Below are 18,047 nucleotides of genomic sequence, written 5' to 3'. Positions count from 1 at the left end.
GTCGTCATATAGTAGCTGTCCCACTAAATAAAGACCTGTTGCTATACACTAGTATTTCTGTTTGTCAGGGTAACAGTAAACTAAATGCCTTAAGTTTGTTCTAAGGCATGATGTTGAAGAACGTACTCACAGGCTAAGAACTTATGAGCTGCAGGTGAAGACTATTTGGAAGGGTGTCTTCAGGCAGCAACGCTCCAATAGGAAGGTTGTTGGGGACGTTAGTGTGCTATGGTGACAGTATTTGAACCTTATTGTGAATGCTGTTACATATCTAGCTGTCAATATATTGTTATAAACGTTGTAAAAGAACCGATTATTTGACCTTGTTTGATTGGAATCTCCAGATTATTTGATCTGTATCTGGACACTCTAATTTTAGAATTGAAGTGGCAATTCAACTGATGATCTAAAATAAATGGTACTCCCTCAGTTCCAAATTAGAGGTCATTTTGAGTTTTCTAGGTTCATAAATATTATTATGCATCTAGACATACACAATATCTAAAACGACCTACAATTTGGAACGGAGGGAGTAGCGCATAAAGGAGGCAGACATGCATCTTGTTTTCCAAGGGAGAGACAGTAGTCATGTTGACTGATGAGGCTGAACCCTCATCTGCATAATATTGCTTGCTTTATAGTAGTCATAATCATGCCAATCTTCCAGAACTATCAAATATACTCCTCCCAAATGTAAATGAAGGCTAGCATATTGATCAGCTAATTAATTAGACAATATATAGTCCATGTCGCAGTTATTTTTCTCCATGTTGTCACAGTGTATATATGATATACCCAATCAATAATCATCAGTGTTTATTTCACCCCGATCGACGAGCTCACATTCTCCTGCCACCAGTTCCTGACTCCCTTTGGCAATTGAAGTAGACGGCGGCGACCGGCAGGCCGAGGTTGTAGAGCTCGGCGAAGTCACGGGTGCTGAAGTTCTGCCGCCACCCTGGGGCGTACACCGTCTGCCGGCCGAGCTGTTGGAAGAGCAGGAACACCAGCCGATGGATTCCGAGCACCGGCCGTGGGCTCTCGTAGCACACAATCTCAGTACCTGCGTGTTCAGTTATGAATATGCTCAAATTAGCAGGGGACTGATATCGATCTGAGTTAGGTTGGTCAATCACACTATTGTTTCTGATGACATACCAAAAGAAACTCCTGTCGTCGCCGGGATATCAGTGACCAGCCTGCAATACCAGATCAAAGACTATCAGATCATGATCGAGGAATCAAAGTCAAGTTTACATTTTTTCTATCTGAACTGCAATTGGTCATGTGTTTGGACTTTGAAGTGGATAGTAGTACATGTGACAAATTAAACATAATAGTAACACTCCAGGTTTTGAGAGAGAAGATAATGATTCACTGATCAAAGAAGTCTAGTGTGTTCCAGGTGATCAGTATCATTAACTGAAATATCTGCCTCTCCGTCTTGAACAGTTCGAAATCAAGCTAGCTAGTGGTGCAAGACCAATGAAAGCGTGCATGGGGTATCTTGAAATAATTTGTATATTAGTGCAATGAAGGTTTTGAGTTTCGAAAAAAAAACTTGAAGACGTAGAGGAAGTTGTCGTGAATACTTCGGCCTTTAATGAAGGCACTTTGGCAGGACGATATAAGCTCCTTCATGAATGGAGCTAGGCGCAGGGCTAGGATCTTAGTTATGATCTTCGCTATAGCATGGATTAAGCTAATTGGTCGGAAATCTTGAATGTCCTCCGCTCTATCCTTTTTGCAATAAGGATGAGGTTGGCCTTGTTTAGTAAATTTAGATCTGCGCAACGGGAGTTGTGAAAGGAGTTGATGACTGCAATTAGGTCAGACTTGATTGTCTCCCGATACTGCTTAAAGAAGAGACCAGTGAAGCCATCCGATCCCAGGGCTTTATTTTTTGGTGTTTGAGTGATTGCCCGTAGAATTTCCTCCTCTGTGAACGGGCTATCTAGGGAGGATAGGTCCACCGTTGGTAGGTTCAGCGCTAGCCAGTTGAGATCCATGGCTCACGGTGATGGTTCTTTCATGATGTTCTTAAAATGATCATGCACGATTTGCTGCTTATCATTGTGAGAGAAGATCCATCCGTTGTCTTTGCGTAGTCTCTGAATGAAGGTCTTCCTACGTCTTCCGTTCGCCTTTAGATGGAAGAATCTCGTGTTGGCATCCCCTTCCTTCAAGGAAGTTATCCTAGAACATTGTTTTTTCCTCCTCTTTTCAATGGCTACCCATCCCATGAGACGCTATTTCAACTTCCCCCACAGCCATGTTTCGACCGGTGATAGTGTCCTGACGTCTTGTGCCTCATCCAGTCGTAATATGACCTCCTGGGCCATGTGCATCTTCATCCTAGCCTCAAATAGCATGAACCTGCTCCATTGCTTCAAGGCCCGGGATGTTGCATGGAGCTTGTGACCTAGTCTGTGAAATGGCTCGGTGTGTTGAGTAGGTGTATTCCAAGCATTGGAGACCACCTCCTGAAAATGAGGCAGTCGCACCTAGAAGTTTTTGAATTTGAAAGGGATCGGTCACCTCAGGCCTACTTGGTTGGTTAGCAACAAAGGACAGTGATCTGAGTGCGAGGATGACAGTGCGTGGAGGAGGCAATTGTCGAATTCAAGATCCCAATTTTGGTTGCAGAAGACTCTGTCAAGATGGACAAGCGTAGATAAGGAAACCAAATGGTTGTGTGAATTTTCTATTTTGCAGATTTATTTCTTTGAGACCGCATAAGTTTATTGCATTTCTGAATCTTCTCATTAGTCGGTTTAGGTTTCTGTTGTTCTTATCTCTTGCGCGGTAGATGAGATTAAAATCCCCTATTTCGAGTTGTCCGATGGTTCAAGTCGACGCATGTGTCTTAGGAAGGTTTCTTTTTCGGGTCGTCTTGATGGTGTGAAGGTCGTCATGCAGTGTCTAATTGTTACGTCCACCATTATTGAGTAGCATCCAATGCGCAGGTTCTGGATGTCTACTACCATGTCATTCCAGAGCAGGAGAATGCCTCCTCTTATGCCTACCGCCAGCTTGTACGCTAATTATTTAGCTTATAGGCCCCCAGGAAGTTTGCCATTACCGAGTCTACTTTTTGGAGTTTGGTTTCTTGTAAGCAAGCAATATGGCATGGTGTTGATGTCAGTATTTCGTGCACCGTCAGGCATCGAGCTGCCACGTTTAGGCCTCGGACGTTCTAGGATAGGATGTCTACGTTTTTGTTCGGCATGATGCACATTTTAACACTCGTGTTGCCTCGTAGTTCCATCCGTTCATTGCGTTCTTTCAGCGAGTCCCCGGCGTTGGGTGATGTAGTGTCTGATCGCGTACACGTTCTTAGATTCAGATTACACATAGTCGTCGCCCAAAGGTCGAGGCCAGCAGGGCGTGCATGTTCGATTGCCCGAAGGTCAAAGCCAGCAGGGTTTTTTGAAACAGTAGATAAAGTAGACTTAGTAGACTGATACATGTTGTGCAGTTCGACGCTCGCCGCTGAAGGTTCAGATCGCAAGCATTGCATTTACCTCTTGTAGGTCCGCCACCGCCGCGCCTGCGTGGCGGATTAGGGCCTCGTCCAACATGTCCGCTCCCTCATCATCTAAGTCGAAGATGGCTGTCATTGCCACCACGATGTGCTCTGGAAGCAGTCCGCAAAACATGGAGATGAAGTCGCGCAGTACCTCCTCGATGGGAGCCATCTCATCGTTGGAGATGCCCAACTTGCGCCATAGGTTCCTCTGAGCTCGCTCCGCGGCTGGGATGGACGGCTTCTTTGCAAGTCGTGCGCTTCTTCTTACCGTCATCATATCGAAGGAACATCTCTGTCGGGGACGGCACGGCGCCAGCTGTTGTAGCAGCGGCGGCCGTGGGGTGCAGAATAGGGATTCTATCCCAGTCTGATCCCGCGGCTGTTCTTCCTCGTGTGGGCCGAAGTCCTGGGCCCCATCTGGAGTGGCCTCAGGAGCCACTAGAACCCCTTCAGGGTTCTCTGCAGCCATCTGGTTGGCCTCCCCAACCTCCTGGGCCACTGCGACCGTGTGGGCCCCCTGGGCCTCTTCGGTCGCGATGTCCGCCCTGGCCTCGACCTCGACCACTTGGGCCACCTCGACCTCGACCGCCACCTCCTGGGCCGTGTGAACAGCCTCCATAGCCACGCGGGCTACCTCCACGCGTGCTGCCTTAGCCTCGACCACATGGGCCGCCTTGGTCGCAAAGACCACCTCCTCGACCACGTGGACTGACTTTCTGGCCACGCGGGTCGCATCCGCGCAGGCCACCTCCACGCGGGCTGCCTCGGCCTTCTTGGCTGCCGGTGACAGTTGGAGGCCCAAGTGCCCCTCCCTGTGCCGCTTCGCCGTTGCTTCTGTCCGACGTCAGCTCCCGCACCAAGGCGTGATTCATGCCTAGCACCATGTCGTCCAGGGCCTTCTCGACGTCATTGACCGTCGGCGGCAGTGGTGCGGGGAGCAGCACCACCCGCGGCATGGTGAAGGCGCGGGGCACTACCACCGCCTCGGACCAGGCTCGTTCCCCAGCATGGACATCTTCAAGTCCCAGGCTGTCAGCTAGCTAGCAGACCTTCCTGATGTACTCCTCAGCTCCAACCATCTAGCGGTTCCTTCACACATACACATCCACAGGAATAGCTTGAGCAGGTGATGCGGTGATTACCTTCCTGAAGGTAGCTCTTCAATGCTTGTGCCTAGGCCGCGAACAGGGCTTGCAGTTGAGCTTTGTTCATGTTGCTCAGTCCCTCGCCATCCGTGTCGTGCCGTCATCCATGTCGTGGTCCGTAGTCGCGGTGCGGTGGAGACCGGGTACAGTCCCGGCAGAAGTGCTTGCCGATTCCCCAGTAATCATCATCGTACTGCTGCTCGTGGCCTGGATGGATGTAGTCGCTGCCATCTTCATCATCTCCGTCTCCGCGGTGCAGCGGCCAAATGAAGGCGCGGTCCTTGCAGCTGGACCTGCCCGCCCTCTCCTTGTCGCGCCCGCGTTCGCATTCATCCTGTGGCCCGCGGCATGCGCGCTGGGCGCGGCCGCAGCCCCCGGCCCCCGCATCATAGGCGTCACGGGCATCGCGCCTGTCACCGTTACCGCGACTGTCGTTGTGCCGTCCACGCTCGTCAAATGAGCGTTGTTCTTCCTGGCCACTGAGCTCACGGTGGCACTCCTCCTTATCGCGCCCCTTCGGTTCCCGCGGTGGCCGAGGTAGGTGGGTCGGGAAGCGCGAGCGCGCATCCGATGGCGCACCATCGACCAAGTCGTAATGCCATTCGTAACGCCAATGAATTGGCATGATGCTCGCCGGATTGTCGATCGCTTCTTGCAGGTTGCGTGCCGTCGCCGAGTAGTCCTCAAGAGGTGGCATGTGGATGAACACTTCGTAGCGGGCGCCTTGTTGCCATGACTCCGGTGGTGGCTCGGCAGAAATGAAGACTGCTGAGGATCTGTCAGCTGGCTTGTGTGTGAAGGTGAGCCACACCCTCTTTGGGATCTCGCTCGGGTTCGCCATCCACGCCCAGAGCTCGATGTGTCTTGTGTCTGCCGGCTGGATGAGGTTGGTGATGATGCACTAGAGCGCGCCCTTGTGGCCGACGACCCTCTCGACGATCTCCGATGTCCAGGCATGGGACGGGATATCATCTAGGCAGAGGTGCACCCTGTAGAAGATGTGGAAGCCGAGGGCGTGCGTCAGGCTACTCCAGGTGCGGAGGTAGATGTCGATGCCTCCTCCTGTGAAGTGTCCTTGGCGGCGAGCCTCCGCCGCATGGGCAGCGTGCTCGAAGCGGATCAGGTAGGGCTTCAGCTGGTGGAGCTTGACGGAGACCTCTCCTCGCTGCAGCTCGAGCTCTCGAGTGAGGAGGTCCGCGATGTCGCATGCACCGGCGTTGCGCGGCAGATGGAGCGCCCACAGGACGAGGGCGCAGGATTCCCAGTCCCGCGCATCGTGCTTGAGGTGGAACAAGTTGGAGATGAACACTGTCTCCACGTCAGGGCGCGTGTTGGGATCCCCTATCGCCATTGGTGCCGCTCCCGTAGGCGTAGCTAGTGGTGGTGGTGGCGGCGGTGGTGGTGGTGGCGGTGGTGGTGGTGGTGGAGGAGGAGGCAATGGCGTCGATAGTGGATGGGGCTGCGGATGGTGTCGCGTCGCCAGCCGGCGGGTGCCAACAGTAGGGGGGCGAGACGCTTTACAGAACTGCTCCAGGTGACCTGAGCGGCGGCAGCAGAAGCAACGCACCGGGTAGCAGCACGATGGTCCGGGGCCAGGCAATTGAAGCACCGCCTTGCAGTGGCTCGCATCGGAGTGGGTTGGGCAGTGCACGCTGTGATGAATGCCTTCTACGGCTCTTGGCTGGCGTCCACCCTTGCTGCGCTAAAGCCTGTGCAGCATGTCGTGTGGGCGCCTGACGCGGCATCCAGGCTCGCCCTATCCTTGATGCCTTGCTGGAGTAAATGCGCTGCGTCCTCGTCACCTCGTCGGAGTAAATGTTGTTCCCTCGGGAGGAGGCGCGCTGGGCTTCGTTGCGGTGACGCTGTGCCGCTTGCCGGAGGGGGGCATTGAATCGCCCCCTCCTGACGACCTTTGCGTAGCTAGCCCTCAGATCCAGCTTGGCAGGGGGCGGATCCCGAGCGGCAGGTCGCGGATCCGTCAGTTGGGCCCGCGAATCCGGGGTCTCCGGCACGCACTTGTCGTCCACGGTGGCAAGGTGGACATGTTGAGGTGGTGGAGGTGGGGAGTCGGAGACGAACTTCTCCGAAGAGGAGAGGGTGTGTGGGGTGGCAGGTGGGGTGGCTGGGGCTGAAGCTGATAGGACTCGCAGCGCAGGATTTGCGGCGGGGTGGGTGATGCTGCTCACGTCGGCTGATGGTGGGGCGGCGGCGGAGGAGGGGGTAGGGGTTGGGTGGCATGGTGTGTTTTTTTAATAGTTTACTAAAAAGAATTCAAGTCCTGCACAAAGCTAAATTCGGATTTGATCATCAGACGATCGAGATGTAGCTTTTTTTCATATGGTAACACAGATTACGTTTGCTCTGATGGAATTAGGTAGCCAGATCTGTGGGCTAATTGCTGAAAGCATTGGCTCGTGCATGCGTTTTGGCGATCGCGAATTTGATGAAGAAGCTGAAAATTACCAGTGCAAGTACTCCCTGAGGTTGGGATCGCTGGGGCTTGGCGCGTCCGGATCAACCAGCACCTGATCGATGCAAATTACGGTTAATAATTGGCTGCTTGCAATAATGGAGAAAATAATTCCGGCGCGGCGGCGCGGCGTGTTACGTGCAGTACGTACCAGGGTGTAGAAGGTGCGCATGTCGGGGCCGCCGACCTCGACGCGCGGCTGTTCGGCGATGGCGGAGGGCCGGAGCTCGCAGCCGTTGGAGACCTCCCGTGCGGCGTAGGCCACGCGCAGCGGCACCCGGCGGACGAAGGGGTCGACGACGTCGCCGATCACCCGACCCACCACAAGCGGATCCCCACGCTGCATGCTGCTGGCGCTGCTGCCTCTCGCTCCCTTCTTCCCCCTCGTCGCCGTCGTCCTCCGCTCCGGCGGCTCCGTCCAGCGGCGCACACGAGCGAGAGCCCAGCAATAATGGATCGCGCGCCCACGACGTTTCACCACCCACCAGCAGCGGCTTCTTCTTCTACTTATAGAGCGCGCGGGCAGTAAAGCGAGCTCTCTCAGCTGGCCTCTGGGCTAGCTGCAGGCCGATCGCTAAGCTAGCTAGGCAGCTAGCACTCGGCAAGCTACTAGGATCCTAGGCGGCAGCTGATGATAGCGTGCGGAAGCAGCGGAGCAGCAGGTGGGGCCCGGGCGGCCCTGATTGGAGGAGGTAAGTTGCTGCTAGGAGGCGAGATCATCAAAGACACAACTCAAGGCCCGTGTTCCTCCCTATGATCTACTCCGATCCTACTGTTTCATTGAGCTGGCCGGCAAGCTTTAATTAAGACGACTGATTTTCATCTCGATCCCTATGCCGTTATGCTACATACTCTTAACCAGCAAGTTTACATGAGGATTTTTTTGTAAACGTCCCGCTACTTATAATATTAGTAGTAGATGAAACAAGTGATAGTGACATTGGAGTTTCTGCACCACCATCATCATCTATACGAATTTGAATTTGACTAGTCTACTCTGGATATATCTCTTTGTCACTTAGCACAAGTACTGCTACTACTATGTATGCGGTACAGTAAAGAGGAAAAAAAAAGAAATCTTTAGATACGACACAGCTAAACTAAAGAAGAAGAAGGGGATTTTACTTTACATTATTTACCTGAGGTGAATGAAGTAGTACTAGAAAGAAGAGAGTCCAGAGATGATCCAGTGAGTGAGCGAGCAAGGGCTTTCTGTGCAACGATGCGAGGACGACGAGTGACGGCTCTCAGCCCCATCATGTCACCCCCCCGGCTCTGTCGAGTTCCCATTGGCTCCCCGCCAGACTTTGCCGGCTTCTCTCTTCTCTCTCTGTCCTGTCCACGCCACAATTACCACTGGTTTGGTTTTAACCCCGCCGCGGTAACAGCTAGCACGCCGGCATCCCCAGGACATCGACACGTCGACGAAGGACCACCGTTTACCCGCACAGTGAAAATCACCCGGTTGCGGTTGACGTGTCGATCCTCTGCGGCCGCTCCCGGTGCAGGTCTTTCGGTGACTGCCGCGACTAGACGCTGTCGTTCGGTGACATGTTGATCTTATGTGTTACTGTTACACAGTCTTTGCTCTCCTCTCCTATCTCCATCTCATTCGTCCAAGTCTCTAAGATAAGATGCCACACGCACTCTTATCAACTCCTAGATCTCTTGTCTGATTACGCACCTACCATCTCAATGCAAGCCAATTGATGATAAAACTTTGCATATACATTCAAGTGGGGTTTTTCATTTACCCAAAGATTGCTTCAAGTGGGGTTATCATATATATAATTGGTGGCCACGTTATTCTTTGTTATTAGCACGCTTAATATATAACTAGATTATGTCGAACCTGGACGAAATTTAATATTCAACAAAAGCTTGAAAACTTGTTGCAAACAAACAACCAAACTCCAAACATAGGCATCCGTACTCTTGTCATTTGATGGACCATGCATGCATGCAGTCATAGTTATATTTTTTTCCCTACATATATAGCTGGGATATTTTCTTTTGTCATTTGAGTATTCTCTAGTGGCTTAAAATAGATTAGGGATGAATGAAAATATATATAACCAATTAAAAGTATTACAAGAAAGCTACGGCACCATCAGCCATTTCCTATTACCCCCTCTGTGTCCAAAATGTAGTTGATTTTAGCTTTGTCCTAAATCAAACATCTCTAACTTATAGAAAAATATATTAGCATATATAGTACCAAATAAATGCAATGTCAAGACACCTTTGACGATGAATTTAATGAAACTAATTAAATGTTGTAAATGTTGGTGCACTTAATATAAAGTGAGAGTTGGAACTTTATTGGGGAGTAAAAATCAAGGAACATATGATGCATTAATTGCAGTGACCGCTGTCAATATAGGATGTGACAAGAGCAGTGATCGAGAAGCACCCACGAATGGTGTAGAAGCATCGAGAAGAAGACAAGGATTATCGGATGATCGCAGTCAAGTGGAAAAGGAGGATATCTATATAGGTAATTTTATGGACGACGACCTAGTTAACGCCACCCACTACTACCTCTGCTTTAACATGAATTCTGATGGAAGAAATAATTTTTCATTATTAAGCTAACAATCATATGGTTATATCCCTAGAATGGATGAGGTGGAGTAATAGATTAGTCCATCATTTTTGGAACCATATATTCCTGTCTCTTTTTAAAAAAAAAACAACAAACAAGTTGGTTAAGTCAAAGTTAGAATTCGCAGAAAAAAGAATTGTATATGATATATTATTTTACAACTTTTCGCAGAAAAAACACACTTCTCAAACCAAACACTTAAGTTTTCCACGTTCACTCACAAATCAGTGATTCTATAAAAGTTTATGCAGGGGTGCATTGCATCAGCCGATCATGTACGTTTTGCCCGTGAAGTTTGTATACGATATATTATTTACAACTTTTCTGGGCTTTGATTGGTCGTATCAGAATCTCAACAGTGAAAACAAACGTGTGCCAGATGCGGTGGCCACGTTGCACGTACGCCGCGCGCCGAAGCAGAACCATTCGTGCAGTGCAGAGAGGCTCACCTGGACTCTAGTGGCAGTGGCAGGACCTGAAAGCCTCCTGCTGCACCTGCACGCAGCCAGATGAGATGGAAGCGACGGCAGTGCATCGCATTCGCATGCACGTATCGTGATTCCTCCTGACCGACGACGCACGCCGGAAAACATCCGTGCGTGTGCGTGCACGTACGGATGGGCGCGTCGACGTGTCGTGCGCAGGCCGGGCGGCAGCACGGGAAGGTTTTTGGGCTAGGAAACAACAAACAAGACAGCTCGGCAGGCCAAGGACCAACATGCCCTACTCGCAAAACTGAAGGACCAACATGCATTGCAAATTTGCAACCGATGCTTAGCTTCATCTGCTTTGAGAATGTACTGATGCAGAGTGATCGGTGTGTGCCCGTGAACAACGGAGACGGTTTGCCTGGCCAGGACTTGAACTCCGGGTGGAACTGGACGCCCACAAAATACAAATACCTGTGCCAAGGCAGCTCCAGGATCTGCCGCAGAGTTTCAGTCATGCTGATTCGGGTTCTCTGAACAATGACCACAAGGTAGCTGCCTCCATTCTGTCTCCAGTTTCAATGGTACCCACAAATTTTGCACCAGCGCTCTCAAGTTCGCTCACCATGTCAGGATTCGCCTACAGATTGGCAGGTTCCAGATTGGCACCATAGCTGTTGAGAGAAAACATACGCACCAAAGAAAGAAAGAAGAAAGATCATACTTATTCTTGAGACTAGAGAGGGCCTAATTTGAGCAAGGGTACGTGCGTGTTCCTTGGTACTTGCAGTTTAGCAGATTTACAGTCCACTGTTCCGAAGAAAGTCCTCCTTGACCCTACGCACATCTGCAGCTTCTTGGACAAGGATATCTCGTGCCAGCGTCAAACTCCGCACTGTTACACTCAACTCACAGTGCTCTATGACATCTACAGTAGTTTGCTGCTTGTAGTCTCGTGAGTGTCACCTTCAGCAAGCTCCGTGCCTTCTCATGGAGGTCAGGTGACTGCAAGCAACAGCACATTCAGAGAGGCGTAAGGATTAGGCCCTTGTTTAGGCCTTGTTTACTTCCCAAGTTGGGTTTGGACAATAATTCACAAATACAAACGAAACGCTACAGTGTGCTACAGTATTGTAACAGTAATTTGGCACCTCCAAACTTTAGCACTAAACAAGGTCTAGATCATGACAGCACCCTCTAGTGATGGTGAAAGCAAAAGGTATAACAGAACTCGCGAGACCTGATTCGCAGTCTCTTCGTCGAGGTCAGAAGCTGGGACCCAATCGACCACAAGCCTTCTCTGGCACGCAACTGATATGCATGAAGCATAGCCTTAAGAAAAAGAACATATCTTGATCGATGTATAATGATTCTTTTTACCCGCTAACAAATTTTATAATGATTTTTGTGGAGACATGAGACATAGAAGTACTGCGTCATCATTACTAGAATTAGTCAGTATCAAGGATCTTATCCAATTATCTGAAGAGACCAGATTAGTCTTGGCATGTTCTAAGATAAGGTGAAAGGGACACTGCTGAGTCGTCATTCACCTCGAGGATGGAGTGGTATGCATTGGAAACATTGGTGTATTTACCAACTACTACTGCTATTCTGACCTGCATAAATTTGTTCTCCAATCAAATAGGGAAGAAAGAAGAGAAAGATGACATATATGGTGTGATAAACTGAAGACTGGCAAAACTACTACGAAATATGGAAGATACAGTGGATTGGAGCATACAGGAACATGCAATTCGTCATCCACGCTTCCAACTTAGGTTCCACAGTTAAGCTGCATAATGCAAACAGGAAAGAGAACTTTGTGAACTTAGGCAGGAGAACAGAAAGGAAATGTAACAGATTGAGAGAATTCGAACAACTAACCGTGCAAGTCCAAGAATTCCCAAAATAGCTTCATGAGCCTTCTGATCCTGACAACAGAAATGGGTAATATCTTTTTCAGCAATGGACGTATGAAGATTACTATTTCATCAGAATTGGTACAAAGCATATGGAAGGTAGAACGTACTACTAGAAGAGAGGGAGCATGCCAAATATTTGAACATTGCTTAGAATAACAATGCAATCAGCCTGAATAAATACTTTAATGGATCAATACGAAACACAGATAAAAATATGAATTATGAAGCTTCAGATTCTCATACCGGAACATGGCAAAACAGGGAAAGCTTCTCTTGACATTTTTATTCAGAGGTTGCACACCAAAGAATCAAGGCAGCTTACTAATACAGATAAATTAGATGTTCCAATGTACAGTAAAGGCTTAACTAAAACAAGTGAACAGAAGCAAGATAATATACTGCTGCGCAACGACAAGCCAGAAGGTTTGGCGTCAATCCAAGCTCTCGTAGGCTCTGAACACTTAACTGGGTAGGCTTCGTTTTCTGCATTTTTCAGGTGTACCAAAATAAATGACTCCGTATCATTGATATTCAGTAAACAAAAACTGATAATAAATTTAAAACTCAATCATGTTCTACCTGTTCGCCAACTATGTCTATTACAGGGACAAGACTGACATGCATGTATCAAACAAAAATTATTATCCACTGAAAACAAGAGGTAGCCAATTAAGCCAATCAACTATCTGCAAATCACCAAGCCACCAAAAATCTAGACAAATGTTACCATCTAGATATGAAAACTGGCTCAAAGCTTCAATAAATGGCCTTGACTCAATATCTCCTGCACAATTAAGGATATACTTTCGTTTTCTCCAATGAACTGCACAAATGGGTCATCTAAAAACGGTTCTGAATCCCCAGACCTATAGTCACTCCCAACTCAACGATACAAACATCAGGGGGGCCTTCTCTGCCATCAACAGGAATCACAGCAACACGCTCGATCCATTCTTGAATCGCATCCGTAAGGTGATGTACAATCTTCAGAGGTTTTGAAAAAAGACGTGCAACAACTTCCATCAGCACTTTGTATATACAAGAGTTCAGCAATTTTGATAGGTACTGCAGGACTGTACTCACAAACCTGTACTGTTTTCCCTAGATAATCACCCCTTCTTTCCTTGTCTATCACATACTGCAAGAACCATACAAGGAAACACCACATCTGAGAAAATGGATAAGGAATTTGCACACGTTGGCAAGTTGCAAAGAACAAGACAAGTTCAGTGCCTGATAGATTGTCTCCGGTTTATTCAGCATCTAGGAATCTCTCGTAGTTTCCAATATCCATGTCAACCTACAATACTGCGATTTGTCAGCATGGAAGACAGTAAATATCATTCATATCAAAGTCTCATGGATCGGCATCGCTCAAGTAAGCACTCATCCAAAAATTATATTGCCAGCCACACCAACTTGTGTATCAGATGCAATGACAGAAATATTGAAGTAGCACAGAGCCACAGGTTTGTAGTGCCCTTACCTCGTTGCCATCATCCAAAACAAAAACCTCTCGGTGTTCATCTTCGTCAGGAGACATCGTTCCAGCATCAGTATTTAAAAATGGATCTGCAACATGAACTAGTAAGTGAATATGGGAAAGCATGCGAAATAAAGGCACATGCTACCAAGTACAGAAACAAAAAATTGAACTGTGGAAATTTTGAAAAGAGGATGGCTATGGTGCAAGCAATTTTTCCTGGAAAAGTAAAGCTATAAAAATTAAAGTGTTTTTCTTTAAAAAAATGAAGTAGAGAAAACATAATTTTCCTTGGAGAAGACAGTTCAAAAATAGGAAATGTAATGTTTCAGAGGTAGGCGTAACAGCAAAGTTGGAAAGGAAAATTAGAATAAAATGATTATTACTTGGACCACTAAAATCTCCGTTTTTGAACTGAGGTACCCAAATTTCCATTTCAATAACTGAAAGTAAGTTCATCAGGATCATTAACACCAGAGTGAATAAAACAGCATCACTGGAAGGCCGCTGTTTTTTTTTCTTTTTGAATTCTAAGGACAGGCACGGTCCATCTTCGTCAAAATCCGGACAAAGGGTTCTTTTACATGATATTGATCAAAGCAGCTAGCAGCAAATGAACACGTCAGCTCAGACCAGACCCTCCAGGTTACATAACCAGAATATCATCATAAACAATTGAAACGTCATACAGAGCATCTATTTTGTTCAGAACTGAGTTAACCCAAGAACATTTTAACACCAGGCATGACCTGTATGAATGAAACTGCAGGTCAAGGAGGACACAGAAGAACTTACCTATCATGATGAAGGTGACGCGCAAACCGCAGGCCTTGAGGACGACGCCGATGCTGCTGGCGGCGACACCGTTCCCTAGCCCGCTCACCACGCCGCTGGTCATCACCACGTACTTCATCTTCCCCACACGACCCATGTCAGAGTCAGACCTTGATGAAGGAGGAGCTGAATTGGCAGCGGCGCCAACAGGACCATGGCTTAAATAAGAGGGCAGTGACAGACTGAAAGTGATGCCCCTTTTGTAACTGAGCCCTCTCCTTCACAGGAAATTCGAGAAGAGCTTGGTGGCATATTCCTCTGTCTGAACTCTGAACTTTCTGAAGATCTTCTTCACCCACGAGGAAGCAGCCGGAGGGAGGAGTTGCAGTTCTACCAGTAATGCAATTTCGTTGTAGTGCGATCCTGGATGGTTGAACGGAACTGAATCTGTGATCGCACTTCTGGTCTCTGAATTCTGATCCGATCCTGACGAAGTGGCAGACCGATTTGTTTTCTCTAGTCGAGTCAGTTATCCCCTGGCGACAAGTGGTGTCCAAATCGCGTCAGATCCGAGCCAACAACCGACGACGACCGGCGAGCGGCATGGCCGCCAATCAGGAGCAGGAGCAGGAGCAGCGCCGCCGCCTCCTCGACGTCGCGTCCCGCTTCCCTCTCCCGAGCGGTACGTGCTGCTTCCCTCTGCTCCATCAGCAACGCAGCGAGTCCGCGCAGACGAGAGAATGAGATGGGATCGGTGGCGCAGGCTGCAGGTTCTCCTATGGCACGGCGGGATTCCGCGCCGACGGCGCCACCATGGCGCCCGCCGTCTGCCGCGCCGGCATCCTCGCCGCGCTCCGCTCCCTCAAGCTCGCCGGCGCCGCCGTCGGGATCGTCATCACCGCCTCCCACAACCCCGTCGGCGACAACGGCGTCAAGATCGCCGACCCGGACGGTGGCATGATGGCCCAGCACTGGGAGCCCTTCGCCGACGCCCTCGCCAACGCCCCCGACCCCGACGCCCTCCTGCAGGTATGCGTTCAGTCCTTCTCTACTCCTCACCTTCGTTCTAGTAGGTACGTAATCAAGTTGCAGGATCTGTTTGTGCAAACTGACTCTCACACGAATAATAAATACTAGCACTTGTTTTCCGGAGTAACAAATCAAATTAGTGCTTGAAGCTAGCATCCAAATCCCAAACTACAACCAGACACATGTACCATCAATTCAGCAATCAAACTAATGCCTGTTATTTTTCGCCTCATATGCAAATGCGAATGCTAATACCATTTCTTCTCTCCGCAGCTGGTCCTTCAGTTTGTCAAGGACGAGGGAATTCCATTGGGGGGCCACCACAGAGCGCAAGTGCTGCTTGGCAGAGATACTAGACCAACAGGAGGGTACCTCCTTGGTGCCGCACTGCAGGTATGCCATTTCGATCTGTTCCTTCGCTACATTTGTACTCATAACAATTTGCAGATTCAATCTAATTGGACTTCTATTCAAACTGAAGGGGATAAATGCGGTAGTTGGCTCACACACAATTGATATGGGAATTTTGACCACCCCTCAACTGCATTGGATGGTCCGGTGCAAAAACAAAGGCATCAAGGCTTCCGAGTCAGATTATTTTACACAACTTATCAACTCGTTCAGGTTACTTTCTAGCAACTGTCCTGCTTCTTTAGGCTCTCATGAGCTACTAGCGTCTTTTATGGTGAGTTTCTAACACTAAATTTCATCAGGCGTATGTTGGAATTAGTGCCAAAAGATAAAGGTGGAGATGAGCTTGCCAAGAAACTAATTGTGGATGGAGCAAATGGTATTGGTGGGGTGAAGCTCGAACAAATAAAAGCAGAGCTTTCAGGCCTGGATATTATTGTGAGGAATTCGGGTAAGGAAGGAGAAGGGATACTAAATCACATGTGTGGTGCTGACTTTGTTCAAAAGGAGCGAGTTACTCCTCATGGCTTTAGCTCTGAAGATCTTGGTGTCAGGTGAGAGCTTGGTTGTTAGTCATGTTTGATGCTTGTCTATTTTTTTTAGTCAACTTACTATTTTCGTCTAGCATTTCAGGTGTGCAAGTCTGGATGGTGACGCTGATCGACTTGTCTACTTCCGCATGTCATCAGCTAGTGACAATAAGGTTGATCTTGTTGATGGTGACAAGATACTATCTCTGTTTGCCCTGTTTATCAGAGAGCAGCTAGATATTATCAATAAAAATGGCAGTCAAGTAAACAAATCATTGCCTGCAAGGCTTGGCATAGTTCAGACAGCTTATGCAAATGGAGCGTCGACACAGTTTCTCAAGAACCTTGGCCTTGAAGTGGTATTCACTCCTACTGGAGTGAAATATCTGCACAAAAAGGCTTTAGAGTATGACATTGGTATATATTTTGAAGCCAATGGACACGGGACTGTAGTATTCTCGGAGGATTTCATTTCTCAACTAGAGTCATTAAGCAACGAGCTCTCTCAAGCTGCAAATGGTAAACTCTTGCCATCGGTTCTTTCTTCTTATTCAGCCTCCTAAACGTTTTGTTTGATGTGGTTGATCTTGATGCCCTTCCTAGGTTCAGCACAGTATCATGCTGCAATGAGACTGATGGCAGCTAGTCAGCTGATCAATCAGGCAGTTGGTGATGCTCTGAGTGGTCTGCTTCTAGTGGAGGCTATTTTGCAGTATAAGGGATGGTCATTTCAGAATTGGTGTGAACTATATAGTGATTTACCCAGCAGACAGTTGAAGGTACGTACCGTGACCTTTGACTTTCCTTGTGTTCCCTGAAGATGACGAAAACTATAAATATTTCACCTATTCTTTTCATTCAACTACTCGTTTCTCATGTAAGACTTTAGTTACTAAGATTACGGGACAAACGAGTCCTCATAATACAATTAGTTAACTTGTTACTTTTTTTCAGGTGAAAGTTATTGATCGAAGTTCAATTGTCACGACAGACGCAGAGACAAAAGTTAGTCAACCTTCTAGTTTGCAAGAATTGATAGATAAGGAGACTGGTAAGCACCAAATTAATCACGTCAAGTAATCTAACGGTTGTGTATCCCATTCTTGTAAGTCCAATTTACTTCGTGTTAATGTGTTTGATATTCAAATTGTGATGTCATTGCAGCCAACTATACTCACGGCCGATGCTTTGTGCGTCCATCTGGTACAGAAGATGTGGTACGGGTGTATGCCGAGGCATCAACACAGGTGGAAGCCGATAGTCTTGCAAAATCTGTAGCACGCCATGTGGAACACCTTCTTGGATAACCATTTACAGTCTTGTTTGCCATTTTGACCAGATTAAATTTTCTAGGACAATCCCTCCTGCGTTTCAGTTTGTAACTTTTACATCCTCAGTCCAAACTTTCGAATTTCATTGTTGATATGCACAGAACAGAAATCAATTGGTTCTTGTATCTAAACATCAAAAAGGAATTGAACAGCTGTAAAATCGTTCCCTTCCAGTACTCATGCTTCCTGATGGATTTTGTGCATCTGTTTCGACAGATTGAAAACTCATTTGGCTCCTTATTCGTAAAGTTAATCTAGTCCCTTTATTTGTTATTCATTTGATCAACAACATATGGGTCCTGGGCCTACATTATCATAGACAGGCATCAATTTCCCAAAAAAAAAACTGATGGCAAATTAAGAAATTTCTAAGATTTTTAATGGAAA

General features: G+C 47.9%; 2 protein-coding genes and 1 pseudogene across 2 annotated transcripts; 1 reads left to right on the top strand and 2 right to left on the bottom strand.

Annotated features, from left to right (window-relative positions):
* Nucleotides 1–561: 561 nt before the first annotated feature.
* Nucleotides 562–7,925, bottom strand: LOC101782709 (protein RICE FLOWERING LOCUS T 1). Its single transcript, XM_004968582.4, has 4 exons — nucleotides 7,296–7,925; nucleotides 7,138–7,199; nucleotides 1,159–1,199; nucleotides 562–1,063 (listed from the first exon to the last, which is right to left on the bottom strand). The coding sequence occupies exons 1-4, from the start codon at nucleotides 7,488–7,490 to the stop codon at nucleotides 840–842; spliced, it is 522 nt and encodes a 173-aa protein (XP_004968639.1). The 5' UTR covers nucleotides 7,491–7,925; the 3' UTR covers nucleotides 562–839.
* A 3,003-nt stretch (nucleotides 7,926–10,928) lies between these two features.
* Nucleotides 10,929–14,545, bottom strand: LOC101784611 (annotated as a pseudogene).
* A 157-nt stretch (nucleotides 14,546–14,702) lies between these two features.
* On the top strand, nucleotides 14,703–17,838 carry LOC101782305 (phosphoacetylglucosamine mutase). The gene is made up of 9 exons (XM_004968581.4): nucleotides 14,703–15,041; nucleotides 15,123–15,388; nucleotides 15,662–15,781; nucleotides 15,870–16,012; nucleotides 16,102–16,353; nucleotides 16,433–16,848; nucleotides 16,933–17,108; nucleotides 17,284–17,380; nucleotides 17,494–17,838. Exons 1-9 carry the CDS (start codon nucleotides 14,963–14,965, stop codon nucleotides 17,634–17,636), a joined length of 1,692 nt encoding a protein of 563 aa, XP_004968638.1. The 5' UTR covers nucleotides 14,703–14,962; the 3' UTR covers nucleotides 17,637–17,838.
* Nucleotides 17,839–18,047: the final 209 nt, after the last annotated feature.

The sequence above is a fragment of the Setaria italica genome, chromosome V (assembly GCF_000263155.2).
Source record: "Setaria italica strain Yugu1 chromosome V, Setaria_italica_v2.0, whole genome shotgun sequence".
Classification (NCBI taxonomy): domain Eukaryota; kingdom Viridiplantae; phylum Streptophyta; class Magnoliopsida; order Poales; family Poaceae; genus Setaria; species Setaria italica.
This window is presented reverse-complemented; position numbering and strand designations above follow the sequence as displayed.

Coding starts and splice junctions, on each gene's coding strand:
- LOC101782709 (XM_004968582.4), bottom strand. CDS start 7,490: ATGCAGCGTGGGGATCCGCTTGTGGTGGGTCGGGTGATCGGCGACGTC. Junction 1,200..7,137: donor CTCAGGGAGTACTTGCACTG/GTAATTTTCAGC, acceptor CTGGTATTGCAG/GCTGGTCACTGATATCCCGG. Junction 1,064..1,158: donor GACGACAGGAGTTTCTTTTG/GTATGTCATCAG, acceptor CTGAACACGCAG/GTACTGAGATTGTGTGCTAC.
- LOC101782305 (XM_004968581.4), top strand. CDS start 14,963: ATGGCCGCCAATCAGGAGCAGGAGCAGGAGCAGCGCCGCCGCCTCCTC. Junction 15,782..15,869: donor TCCTTGGTGCCGCACTGCAG/GTATGCCATTTC, acceptor TTCAAACTGAAG/GGGATAAATGCGGTAGTTGG. Junction 17,109..17,283: donor TACCCAGCAGACAGTTGAAG/GTACGTACCGTG, acceptor ACTTTTTTTCAG/GTGAAAGTTATTGATCGAAG.